Here is a 13,524-nt window from a genome sequence, read left to right as displayed (position 1 = left end):
AGAACACATTTTTGAAAAAATTTTTAATGCAAAGAAAACATGTAAGACACCAAACTTAGAAATCTTTCATGTTTAGACTCTAAGAAACGAAAAATACACATGTAAAACAAGAAAAGACACAAAACATGAAAACATCAAGATCAAACAAGAAGACTTACCAAGAACAACTTGAAGATCATGAAGAACACTATGAATGCATGATATTTTCGAAAAATGCAAGATGCATATGCAAGTGACACCAAACTTATGATATGACTCAAGACTCAAACAAGAAACACAAAAATATTTTTGATTTTTATGATTTTCTAATTTTTTTGGATTTTTTTTTCGAAAATTATATGAAAAAGAAAAAATAAGGATTCCAAAATTTTTAACATGAATTCCAGGAATCTTGCATTCTTAGTCTAAAACTTCAGTCCAGGAATTAGACATGGCTCACTAGCCAGCCAAGCTTTCAAAGAAAGCTCCGGTCCAAAACACTAGACATGGCCAATGGCCAGCCAAGCTTCAGCATGTAATTCAGACATGACACGCCTAACATACTCATTCCCAAAGGAATTAGACATGGCTTTACAGCCAACCAGGCCTCAACATGCTTCATGAAACACTAGAATTCATTCTTAAAAATTTTGAATAAAATTTTTGAAAACATTTTTATATTATTTTTTTTTCGAAAACAAAGGAGAAAATTTTGAAAGATTTTTTGAAAAATTTTTGAAAACAAAATAAAAAGAAAATTACCTAATCTGAGCAACAGGATGAACCGTTAGTTGTCCAAACTCAAACAATCCCCGACAACGGCGCCAAAAACTTGGTACGCGGAATCGTGATTACACTTTAATTATGTAAAATTCATTGCTCTTTCTTTCCCTGGTAATGGCGCCAAAAACATGATGCCAAGACCATGGTTCACAACTCCGTGTAACTGACCAGCAAGTGCACTGGGTTGTCCAAGTAATACTATCCTTTTGCGTCTGTCACTAACGCCCCGCAATCGCGAGTTTGGAGCTCGTCACAGTCATTCATTCATTGAATCCTACTCGGAATACCACAGACAAGGTTTAGACTTTCCGGATTCTCTTGAATGCCGCCATCATTCTAGCTTACGCCATGAAGATTCCGATTAAGAGATCTAAGAGATATTCATTCTAGCTTATTTCATGTAGAACGGAAGTGTTTGTCAGGCACGTGTTCATAGGGGAGAATGGTGATGAGCGTCACACATAATCATCACCTTCATCACGTTCTTGGGTGCGAATGGATATCTTAGAAGCGAAATAAGATGAATTGAATAGAAAACAGAAGTACTTTGCATTAATCTTTGAGGAACAGCAGAGCTCCACACCTTAATCTATGGAGTGTAGAAACTCTACCGTTGAAAATACATAAGCGATAGGTCCAAGCATGGCCGAATGGCCAGCCCCTCTGATCTAAGAACCAAGCGTCCAAAGATGGTCAAAAGGATCAAAAGATAATCCCCAGATGTTAAAAAGACTAGTAAAAGGTCCTATTTATAATAAACTAGCTACTAGGGTTTACATGAGTAAGTAATTGATGCATAAATCTACTTCCGGGGCCCACTTGGTGTGTGTTTGGGCTGAGCTTGAGTGTTGCACGTGTAGAGGTCTTTCTTGGAGTTGAACGCCAGCTTTTATGCCAGTTTGGGCGTTCAACTCTGGTTTTGGCTCCTTTTCTGGCGCTGGACGCCAGAGTTGGGTAGAAAGCTGGCGTTGAACGCAATTTTACGTCGTCTATTCTTGGCCAAAGTATGAACTATTATATATTGATGGAAAGCCCTGGATGTCTACTTTCCAACGCAATTGAAAGCGCGCCATTTCGAGTTCTGTAGCTCCAAAAAATCCACTTTGAGTGCAGGGAGGTCAGAATCCAACAGCATCAGCAGTCCTTCTTCAACCTCTGAATCTGATTTTTGCTCAAGTCCCTCAATTTCAGCCAGAAAATACCTGAAATCACAGAAAAACGCACAAACTCATAGTAAAGTCCAGAAATATGAATTTAACATAAAAACTAATGAAAACATCCCTAAAAGTAACTAGATCTTACTAAAAACATACTAAAAACAAGGTCAAAAAGCGTATAAATTATCTGCTCATCATATAGCATTGATGATGACAATCAAATCAATTGCTAATTTCTCTCTCATTGTTCCCATGTGATTAATGATAATTGAATTAAATTTGGAATCCATCACATGAGAGAGAGATCCTTTGGAAGCAAGAAGCATTTGCTTTCTCTCTTTTCTTCATTTCGGACCAAGCAAGCTAACAAAAATTAATTTGGGCTAATAGTTATAATGATTAAATTCTGGCCCAACTAATCAAAGAAACAATTCAGCCACTTATTGTATTGTAAATTTTGGTTAAAGCTGAATGTTTGGCTTCATGTTGGGCTAGCCAACTTTTCGGCCCAACAGCAGAATCTGCATAACAGAATTATTAAATTAACACATATGAACCAAAATCAAATTAATAATTTTGTAATTAAGCATATTAATAATGTTTAGTCATCTCTAATATTAATTTAGAGTTTTTCAAACTCATCATGAGTTATCTAAATAAATTTGTGAGGTCTAAAATTAAAGATTGTTCAATTTATCTGATAAAAAAAATTATTCTCTTAATTTCTTTTTTTCTTCAAAATATATTAAATATAAATTCATCTTTAATATTGTTTAAAAAAATGATTTTTTAAAAAAGTTAATTTGATAAAAAAAAATTCATTTGCCTTAACTCTTTTTTTGAAAGAAAATTAGAGATTAACATCGTTTTTACTTTCTCTTTTTTCATATATAGGATTTAGTAACTCATAGATTAGATCGAGATATAATCAATTTGTCAAACAAATTAGATTTTCACTGTATCTGAGATTAATGTATTCAAAATCTCTTCATATTTCGAATGTAGTGTATCACAAATATATGTATATTTATTTTTGTATTTACTACATTTAAGATGTGCTTCAAGAGCTCAATTAATTAGTAAATATTCTAAAAATTATATATATTAATAAATAAAATATTTATTATATATATACTTCATAATTAGTTTGTTATTAAATTTGAAATTATACATGATACTCTCTAAATATGAAAAAAATTATTAAAATAATAAAATTCAAACTTTTAATATTTATTTATACAGATTAATACGTTAATCACTAAATTAATCAAATTGTTTCAAATACTTTTTTTGTTTTATTGTATGAATAAGACAGAATTTAAATCCCCTAATATTTATTTAAACAGATTAGTAAATTAACTATTAAATTAACTTAAATTAATTTTAAAAACAGTTTTTAATTGTCCTATATAAATAAAAAATAATCAAAATTTTAAAAAGTTAAACCGGTGAATCAAAAGTTAAACCGATTGACTTGGTCTTATATAAATAAAAAATAATTAAAATTTTAAAATTAAAATTTAAAATACATATTTTTACTAATATTTTAAGAATATCTAATTATTCTAAAATAACATAGAACAGAAACAATAAGTATTTTATTAATTTTACTTTATCATAAATATTTTTATTTTATTTTTAAATTTTAATAATTTATTAATTAGTTTATATCTATTATATTATTTTATACTACAAGTATTTATTAAAAAATAAGTGAGTTTATAATTATTATTAAATAAAAATATAATTAATTTAAGAATGAGTGAATTTATAACTAAAATTAAAATAAATTAAATAGAAGTAAACTATTTGATAAAATATATTTATATATATTATATTTTGCACTTATGGTAACAAGAATTACATTTGGCATGGATCGCCCATGAAATAATTTCAACTCCATTTTCATATAGAGTGCCTGTAAAATGGCATTTCAGGTGCAACTAGGGCTGGAAGTGAGTCGAGCTGAGCCGAGCTAGACCGAGCTCAAGCTTGGCTCACGAAAATTGAGCTTGGCTCACGGCTCGACTCATTAACAATCGAGCCTATTTCTTAAGCTCAAGCTCAGCTCACCGAAAGCTCACGAGCTGGCTCGAACTCACGAGTTGGCTCAAATAAGAAAAACATAAATACATAATCTATAATTCTATATCAATAAATTGTTTATGTATCAATAAATTATAAATTTTTTATTTATGTCCTATATTAAAATTATATGTAAAAAATAAATATAAATATTAAATAATTTTATTGTTATATATATATATATATAATCGAGCCAGCTCACGAGCTAATGAGCTGAGCTTATCCAAGCTCAAGCTCGGCTCATTTAATTTATGAGCTCAATTCCAGGCTCAAGCTTGGCTCACTAGCTCACGAGCTTAGCTTATTGAGCTGTTAACGAGTCGAGCTCGAGCTGGCTCATGAGCTGGCTTGACTCACTTCCAGCCCTAGGTGCAACTCCCATGAATTGGACCAACTCAAACCTGATGCTTGAGAAAAAGGAATAGTTTTGAGCAACTAATAATAATAATAATAATAATAATAATAATAATAATAATAATAATAATAATAATAATAATAATAATAATAATAATAATAATAATGATAAGATTTAATTATTCTGTCGATTCCATAATTTTACTAAATTTATAATTAGATCTCTATTTTCTTTTAATTGAGTTCTTATACCATATCAGATTTTATAATTAGATTTTTACCATGACAAAAATACTGGAATTAACAGAATATTTCATTAAACAAAACGAATATGCCTAACACTTGACCGAACATTCTATATAATGTAATAGAATATTCTGTTAATTTTAATATTTTTGTCATGGTAGGAATTTAGTTGCAAAATCTGATACGGTATAGGGATCTAATTAAAAATTCGATAAAACTATAGGGACCGACAGAGTAATTAAATATAATAATAATAATAGAAGAAGAATGCTAGAGGATTATCAGAATTTATTATTTTTCGCTATCAGCTAGCTAGTAGGATAAAGTATATTGTTAGATTACTAGATTAAAAAAATTGAATTAATAGCTAAGTAATCGATGGCTAAAAACAATAAATTTTGATGGCCTCTAGCATTTCTAATAATAATAATAATAATAATAGTTCTAACCCTCGAAAAATGAGAATAACTTTGGACATCTAATAATAATATTAATAATAGTAAATTATCAATAATAATAATAATAATAATAATAATAATAATAATAATAATTCTTGGTATTATATATTATTATTGTCGTTTATGTTATTATTATTATTAACGGAATTATTAATATTGTTAATATGATTATTATTGTTATTACAATATTATTTTAACGTTGTTGTTATTATTTTTACTGTTATCATTATTTATAGTAGTAAATTATTAATATTATTATTATTGTTATTATTATTAGCATAATTGTGAGAACTGTAATTAAACCGGCCAGATTACTGGATCATTGGATCATTAGTTTAACCGGTGAATCAAAGGTTAAACCGATTGACTTGGTCCTATATAAATAAAAAATAATTAAAATTTTAAAATTAAAATTTAAAATACATATTTTTACTAATATTTTAAGAATATCTAATTATTCTAAAATAACATAGAACAGAAACAATAAGTATTTTGTTAATTTTATTTTATCATAAATATTTTTATTTTATTTTTAAATTTTAATAATTTATTAATTAGTTTATATCTATTATACTATTTTATACTACAAGTATTTATTAAAAAATAAGTGAATTTATAATTATTATTAAATAAAAATATAATTGATTTAAAAATGAGTGAGTTTATAACTAAAATTAAAATAAATTAAATAGAAGTAAACTATTTGATGAAATATATTTATATATATTATATTTTGCACTTATGGTAACAAGAATTACAATAACTCCATGGCAATGGAGGGCCTTTCTTTTCTTGAAGACATGGGTTTGAACCCATCTTATTCAATTTGTTTTGGTTTTTTTTTATACGGTTCAAATATCGGATTGGACTAATATTTACTGGTTCTACAGATGTTCTATGTAAAATATAATTAAAATTTATTTCACAAGCAACCCATGTAAAACGAATCCTGTGCATAGGGGTGAAAGTGGATTGGATTATTCGACGGAAGTTCGTGACTAGGCTCATTTTAAACTCGATTCGACTCGGCGTGTTTTATTAAATAAGTTAAGATTGTGTTTATTTTGTAAAGCTTATTAGTTAAAAAGGTCATGTCATAGGCTTTAAAAAAAATCCTATAAAGCTCGTTGTGTTGACTCATCAAAATATTCTTTTGTAACAATAAATTATTCTAGTTTAGAATTTCAATTATTTATTTATATTTAAAACAAAATAAAATTAAAAAAGAGTCAATAGTCAAGATTAGTTAAGATTGTTTAACAAAAAAAATTATAAATTATAAATATAGATATGATATGTGATTCTCTTTCTATCTATATATAAAATTATATATTTTAGAATGTATTTAATATTATTTTAAAATTTTTAAGTTTATTATTTTGCATTATAATTTACAAAATAAATTTTTTAAATAAGTTCGTAGACTTATTAAATTTTAAATAAGCTGGATTCTAATTAAAAAAAAAGTCTATAAAAAATAACAGATAAAGATTTGGCTATTTATTTACCATATAGATCAGATTCGTCAAAACTAAAATGCGATTCGGTTCGACCATTTCTACTTGTACCTACCCATCTTGACACAACTTTAAATTTATGCATATTTTAAAAGATTAATTTTTTAAATATTTATGTAAATAAAAAAATCTAACCATTCATTGAATACATTAATTCCTTACCATGTTTTCTTGACGATAAACCTGAATTGCAAATAAGGTTAGTCTATTTCTTCCCTCTTCTCCCTCTTCTTCGTAGATATATAGTCTACATTCATTTATTCATTCTTCATACACGCACTCTCCTTCTCTTCTCTCTCTCTCTCTCTTTCACAGGTGTTAGCGTTACTATGTACGTTTTGTCAGACCTCGATTCTCTAACTTCAACCCGAAACCAAACCCCTCCCCCCCTTTTTTTTCCATTATTAATTAATTAGCAAGTAGCAACCAACCAACAAAACAAACCTGCAGGGTAACAGTAGTGGTGTTTTTCTTTCTTGCTTGCTGGGTTTAGTTGTTACCATGAATATATGCCCATTGAAAATGCCAGCTTCTCTGCACATAACACCCCGCATTTAACACACCTCTCTCAAAAGAAGCAGAAAATAAGGGTTCTATTTAAAACTCTTCCAATTGTGGCAGAAGGAAACAGAGACAGGTTTGAACTTTGAACTTTGAAATGAAAAAAGACATTGTAATATTCAATTATGAAGAAACTTAACGTGACTCAGTGACTAAACCAAGCCGCAAAAACTGCTTTATATGCTGCCGCTGTTTCTACTTTACACCTTCTTCATTATTATTATTATTATTGCTTTCTTCTGAAAAACGAGTTTCGCACTGTCTTCTTCCTCTCTCGGTTGAGTTTTCATAAATCATAAATATTAATTTTGCACTTGAGGTTTTCCCCCCTCACAATTTGGTACTTATCTTCTATCAACGTTCTGTTCTGTTCTGTTCCACATTCTGTTTCATTTATTACAAGAAAATAATGAAACAAACATAAAGAGACTCTGTTTCATTGTGTGCATGTTGTCACTTTTCAGATCTTAGAAGAAAATGGAAGCGAAGAAGCAAGCGGAAGAAGCCATAATGGCGGCAGCGGAGAGAGGTGACGTCGGAGACGGAGACGAAGAGATCAATTCAAAGTTTAGCTTGAAATCCGCTCTCTGGCACGGTGGCTCTGCCTATGATGCATGGTTCAGCTGTTCCTCAAATCAGGCATGAATTCAGTGATCATAAATAAAAACTCTTTCTCCCTATTTGTGTATGTGATTCCAATTCTTTCGTTTCGCGGCGGTTTTGCAGGTCGCACAGGTTCTGTTAACGCTTCCATACTCATTCTCGCAATTGGGAATGGTTTCGGGGATCATATTCCAAGTGTTCTATGGATTTCTTGGAAGCTGGACCGCTTATTTGATTAGCATTCTCTACATCGAGTACAGAAGCCGCAAGGAGAAAGAGAATGTTAGCTTCAAAAACCATGTCATTCAGGTAACTATGTTCTAACTTCTAACTTCGAACCACTTCGTGGGAATTTAGAATTGGGTGAAGACGGAAGAGCAAATATCCTTCCACGTCAAAAATCAGCTACCAAATGAGCACAAGTCATTTTCAATTTGTACTTTGTATTTTAACATATATTTCAATCTGGGTGGTTAATTTTTTTATGTACACCTAAATTATTATTTTTATCTTTTCCCCATTATAAAAGAGCAATTTTCACTATGAAAGGTAAAATATATATGATAGCACTATGAAATTAATCTCATATATGAAATATGAAACAAGTTTGATTTGTTTTGGTTAAAATTTTGTTTGCAGTGGTTTGAAGTGTTGGAAGGTTTATTAGGACCATCTTGGAAAGCAATTGGATTGGCCTTCAACTGCACTTTTCTTCTCTTTGGATCTGTGATTCAGCTTATAGCTTGTGCAAGGTCTCCCATTCATTCACTTTGATTATTGAAGGAGTGTGTTTATTATTTGCTATTGGGATTTTATTTATTCATTTATGTATTATTAATTTATTATTGTTGCAGCAATATATACTATATAAATGATAAATTGGACAAGAGGACTTGGACCTACATTTTCGGAGCTTGCTGTGCTACCACAGTGTTCATACCATCATTCCATAACTACAGGATTTGGTCCTTCCTTGGCCTTGGCATGACCACCTACACTGCTTGGTATCTCACCATTGCTTCCATTGTTCATGGCCAGGTAATTAAGTAACCCCATCCAAGTAATCTTTTAATTAATATATGAAATACGTAGGCTTTGTTTGGGCGGTATTCTTAAAAAAAAAAATTTTAATGATATTATTTTAAAAAATTTTTTACAAAATAAAAGTGATTTTATGTTTAAATATCTTATGTAAATTTTTTTTTTATTTTTTTATTATGTTTGAATCAAATAAGATAAAAATATTTTTTTTATTCATTTATTATATGAAAAACATCTTTATTTTTTTTAAAAAAATCTTTAAAAAAAATAAATCGTAACTTTTCAAAAAAATATTTTATCATAAAAAATTTGTCAAACATATTATAAAACAAAAAAAAAATTATTATTTTTTTTAATTTAATGATGTCTAAACAAACACATAATATTTATATAAAATATCTAAAAGATTAGTTTTGTTAGACGAAAATAATAAATAATAAAATATAGCCCAATTGACGATTGAGTCCATTCCTTGAACAGAGATTTTTTTTTTAAATATTTTCAAATGGTTTCGCTAGATCTTATAACGTCTCCATTTAAAAAAAAAAGGAAAAAATAAATAAATTTAATGATGCAGGTAGAAAATGTGACCCATTCGGGCCCATCCAAAATGGTATTGTATTTCACAGGCGCCACCAACATTCTCTACACTTTCGGCGGCCACGCCGTCACAGTGTAAGTGCCCTTTTTATTTTTGATATTCCACTGAGACGTTTCCTTATTATTTTGCTCATTAAGTTAGACAAAATAATAATCACATTGTTCTTTATGTACTTAAATATATAGTCCAATTCACACATCATCAGTGGCGTTGGATAATTTCATTTCACAGAGCTAAAGACTGTTTCTTCAATTGCGGCCTTTTTTGCTTGCATTTCCAATGGCACTTTCGTAAATAAGACAAACTGTATATCTGGCACTTTTGAACAGCAGCATTGCATTACAATTAGTGTGTCTCCATGTCTTGGCTTAGTGTTATATATAATAATCTGTCACAACCATGACAAACAAAAAATTGAATCTTTATTGAAATTTTAAAGTGAAGCCCTGACCCCACAATGTCTCAGTTGCACCTACTTAAACCTATAAAATGAAGAAAATTTTGTGACATTTTTACTGTCTCTCATTATGCGCGTGGAAATTTTTTATGATTGCACAATTTCTTGATGTAACTAAGAAATTTTTCGATTCTTTTTTCAAGTACAGCTCATTGATTTTTGACCAAACAATTTCACCTTTTTAAGATTAAAGTTGTAGTGAAATACTAAGATATGATGATGACTATGACTATTATTGGCAGGGAAATCATGCATGCAATGTGGAAGCCACAGAAGTTCAAATATATCTATCTTTATGCAACTCTTTATGTGTTCACCCTAACCCTACCATCTGCCACTGCCGTTTACTGGGCCTTTGGTGATCAACTCCTGGACCACTCCAACGCCTTCTCCCTCCTCCCCCGGAACGGTTGGCGGGACGCCGGAGTCATTCTAATGCTCATTCACCAGGTCCACATTTAATTAATTTTCCTTGAGCTACCTAGCATGCTTGACGAATCACAAATTCTAAATGAATTTCTCTTTCTGGTTAAAAATAATTGTCATTCTGAAAATATTAATAGTGTTTTAGTAATTTTTTTAAACCAATTATTTAGTTTTTTTGATTGGTTTACAAATGGCTGATGTAACGTTAATATGAACTTAGTGTAAAAAAGAACATGACCAAATAACCCAAAAAAAAAAAAAATCAGGCGTGTTTGGTTTATATTTTTTTAGTCTTTTTTATTTTCTAATTTTGAAAAGAAAATGATATAATAAAATTAGTTTTTAAGTTTTTCTTCAAAAAAACCCGAAAAATAAAAAATAAAATAAAAACTAGACCTATTTGGTTTTAAAATATATATTACTTTGATTTTTAATGTTTTATATTTTCACAATTCTATAAAGAAGAAAAAAACCGTATTTCTGTTTCCTATTTTTAGTTTTATCCTCGCAAAAATTCTAAAAACAGAAATAAAAATAAAAACACAAATCAAACAAAATCTAAATAAGCCTATTTTCAAGATTTTATAAAGAAAAAAAATATAACAACGAAAACAATAAAGTTGTATTTTTACTGTTTTTAGTTTCCTTCCTTACGAAAAGTTCTACAAGAAGAGCATTTAAAATGCTAAAAAAAAAAAGAGGAAAAAAAAAAAAGAGGGAACTAATGAGGCCTAGCAAGGCAAGGGCTTTAGTAACAAATTATTAAAGTATAAATAATATAACACATATGCTTGTAACTTAATGTTATAATGGGGGTACTTACTAACCTATGCATAATTGAGACAGTTCATCACATTTGGATTTGCCTGTACGCCATTGTATTTTGTGTGGGAAAAAGTGATAGGGATGCATGACACAAAGAGCATATGTTTGAGGGCATTAGCAAGGTTACCAGTGGTAATACCAATATGGTTTCTGGCAATAATCTTCCCATTCTTTGGGCCCATAAACTCAGCTGTGGGTGCTCTCTTGGTCAGTTTCACTGTCTACATCATTCCTGCCTCTGCCCATATGCTCACTTTCAAGTCTGCCTCCTCTAGACAGGTAAAACACAAATCCTTACCTTTTTGTGTCTACCACTTCATGTTCACTTTGCTCCCACATTTTAATAAATTAAATCCTCCAAGGAACTAACTTGACTTATGTCCGTCAAAGGGCTTATTTGACCTCTGACTCCTTACAACATTTTTATATGAGAAATTATACAAAATTATTTTGAGAGTAGGGTTATATACAACATTTAGCTCTATTATAATTAATTTGGGTTGGTTGAACATTCAATCAGTTAACTCACTCGTTTATTTAAGCAATATTAGAGATACTCATATGTGTGCAGATTAGATATTGTGAGAAACAAAAGAAAAAAACTTTAGCACTATTATACTTCATAAAATATTACTCCATCCAATGAAAAGATATCATGTGTAATATGACTTGACTTCAAGAGAAATTAGTCAAATTACTCAAATTTTAGTATAATTTAATCTTTTAGTATTGCCCAAAAAGAAAATTTCTTTGACAATATAATAAATTTAGGTTGTGTTTGTTTGATGTGATACCCACATTAATCTTTAAAGCAAAAAAGCTAGCTATAGAGAGGACTAAGATAATAACAATAACAAATAAATAAATAAAAAGAGGAGTACGTTGGGAATCCATGACTTCCAATTGGTTGACCAGATCTAAGGATATAAATGTGTTCTTAATACTCTTTTGGTGGTGCGGTGTGTATGTATTTCGAGGATATGATTCCAGCTTCACTATTTTTAACCTGCAACGGACTTTCTATGTCCAAGACGGTATAAGTCCCAATCCCACTATTTCTATTTTCTATCATATCCGAATTTGGAAAATTATGAGACAAGATATGGTTAGTGTCATTTCTTTGTCATTTAGATAGTTATATGCTATAATCTTTAATACCACTAGTGACCTAACCCTAACCATAAGCTAGGTTCGCTAATCACTCTTTTAAGAAATCTGATATAGATTTCGTTTGATTGGGTATTGAACCTACATCAATTAAGTCAGATACCTTATCTTATGATGGGAGAGTGAATCGACTCAAGTGGAAGAATAGGAAAATTTCAAGTGTATCACATAATTAAGCGTTCTAGTTGTTTTAACCATTAATTTCTGTCATATTATATATATAATTGAGATTAATGACTAAAATAAGTGAAACACCGGTAAATATTCCCCAAGTAAAATAACACTTTTAACAATGGGTTGGATCATGTCTAAACCTAACTCCTTAAAGTGACCCTACATAGTAGTCACATCACTATACTAGATTACTATCCCATCCTAAGTCCAAACAGGCATTCATGCCAGCAAGTTAGCTACTACATTTGCACTACTTCTGACTATCAAGTATCAACAATTAACAAACAAGCTTACTAATTTTTCAAGGATCTTTCTTTTATAATTTTTCTTATTTTTAATTGATGATATTTTGGTCTTTTGTGAACAGAATGCTGCAGAGAAATTGCCATGGTTCATCCCTAATTGGACAGTGATGTACATAGTCAACGCATTTGTGGTAGTATGGGTTTTTGTACTGGGCTTTGGGTTTGGAGGGTGGGCCAGCATGACAAATTTCATCAAGCAAGTGGACACATTTGGGCTTTTTGCCAAATGCTATCAATGCCCACCAAAAATCCTACCTTCCAAAAATCATACTATTACTATGTATCACTAAGTTAAAAAGCATAGGACTATATTATCCTAGCTATGTCTTTTGAATAAATTTTCATAACATAGATACATTATGGTGAATGATTATGATTAATTATAAAACTTATTGTACCTAGAAATAGGGACAACAAAATCAAATCAAAGTAAAGACATGCACGAAATTTTCTAATAATATTTTCCGGCCCTTTAAATGACTAATATAATCATTTAATAGTGATAGAGCTTTGCATGATTTTGTGTGGGCCCTACTATTTTTTGTTTAGGCCCTACAATTTTTGTTGAATGATATAAACAAAATTGAGTAGGAGTGTTGCAGTGAATTTGCCTCACATGGCTAGCAAGTCCATTTAAAGTGAAAAATAAAGAGGAGTTTTGTTACATGATTGATGGACAAACTCAAAATGGAAGCTCATGACTTCATAAGCTAAAAGCCTAAAAGGGTTATTGGAGTATTATTGATAAGGATGAGTTGGCGTTTGTCGCTTTGAACTTAATCTTA

General features: G+C 29.9%; 1 protein-coding gene across 2 annotated transcripts; it reads left to right on the top strand.

Annotated features, from left to right (window-relative positions):
• Positions 1 to 6,849: 6,849 nt before the first annotated feature.
• LOC107624213 (auxin transporter-like protein 1) lies at positions 6,850 to 13,197 on the top strand. Of its 2 annotated transcripts, none has more exons than XM_016326696.3 (9): positions 6,850 to 7,216; positions 7,605 to 7,779; positions 7,867 to 8,052; positions 8,383 to 8,495; positions 8,598 to 8,781; positions 9,362 to 9,459; positions 10,085 to 10,292; positions 11,115 to 11,372; positions 12,802 to 13,197. In XM_016326696.3, the coding sequence occupies exons 2-9, from the start codon at positions 7,618 to 7,620 to the stop codon at positions 13,027 to 13,029; spliced, it is 1,437 nt and encodes a 478-aa protein (XP_016182182.1). In that variant the 5' UTR covers positions 6,850 to 7,216; positions 7,605 to 7,617; the 3' UTR covers positions 13,030 to 13,197. The 2 variants fall into 2 exon arrangements, with proteins under 2 accessions (XP_016182182.1, XP_016182183.1); XM_016326697.3 differs by lacking the exon at positions 6,850 to 7,216 and adding an exon at positions 7,347 to 7,480.
• Positions 13,198 to 13,524: the final 327 nt, after the last annotated feature.

This window comes from Arachis ipaensis, chromosome B10, assembly GCF_059453495.1.
Source record: "Arachis ipaensis isolate K30076 ecotype BB chromosome B10, ASM5945349v1, whole genome shotgun sequence".
Taxonomy (NCBI): Eukaryota; Viridiplantae; Streptophyta; class Magnoliopsida; order Fabales; family Fabaceae; genus Arachis; species Arachis ipaensis.
This window is presented reverse-complemented; position numbering and strand designations above follow the sequence as displayed.